Genomic DNA, 306 nt, shown 5'->3' with positions numbered 1-306 from the left:
GGGCGGTCCTCGCCTTTCCCGGAGCTCCCCGGGGGCGGTTCCGCCGCCTCCAGCTCCCCCAGGATGCGGGAGAGCTCCGCCCGCCGCCCCGGCTCCTGCGGGGAGAGACACCGCGTCTCAGCACGCGTGCCCGTGTACGCGGGCCTTCGCTGGGGTCTGCTGGGCGGACCGGGACGTGCCCCAGCGCCTGCTAACGCGGGCCTTCGCTGGGGTCCACTGGGCAGACTGGGACGTGCCCCAGTGCCTGCTAATGCGGGCCTTTGCTGGGGTGTACTGGGTGTACTGGGACTTGCCCCAGCACCTGCT

At 72.9% G+C, this 306-nt stretch overlaps 1 protein-coding gene across 1 annotated transcript in view; it reads right to left on the bottom strand.

Annotated features, from left to right (window-relative positions):
• The window catches only part of OSCP1 (organic solute carrier partner 1), an 11,874-nt gene that overhangs the window by 244 nt on the left and 11,324 nt on the right, over positions 1–306 (bottom strand). Inside the window, exon 11 of the mRNA XM_010576304.1 lies at positions 5–95. Within this exon, the coding sequence (XP_010574606.1) occupies positions 5–95 (91 nt within the window). The remainder of the gene's footprint in view (positions 1–4; positions 96–306) is intronic.

The sequence above is a fragment of the Haliaeetus leucocephalus genome, unplaced genomic scaffold (genome assembly GCF_000737465.1).
Source record: "Haliaeetus leucocephalus isolate CR32 unplaced genomic scaffold, Haliaeetus_leucocephalus-4.0 Scaffold517, whole genome shotgun sequence".
Classification (NCBI taxonomy): Eukaryota; Metazoa; Chordata; class Aves; order Accipitriformes; family Accipitridae; genus Haliaeetus; species Haliaeetus leucocephalus.
Note: the sequence above shows the minus strand (reverse complement) of the source record. Positions and strands in the feature narration are given on the sequence as shown.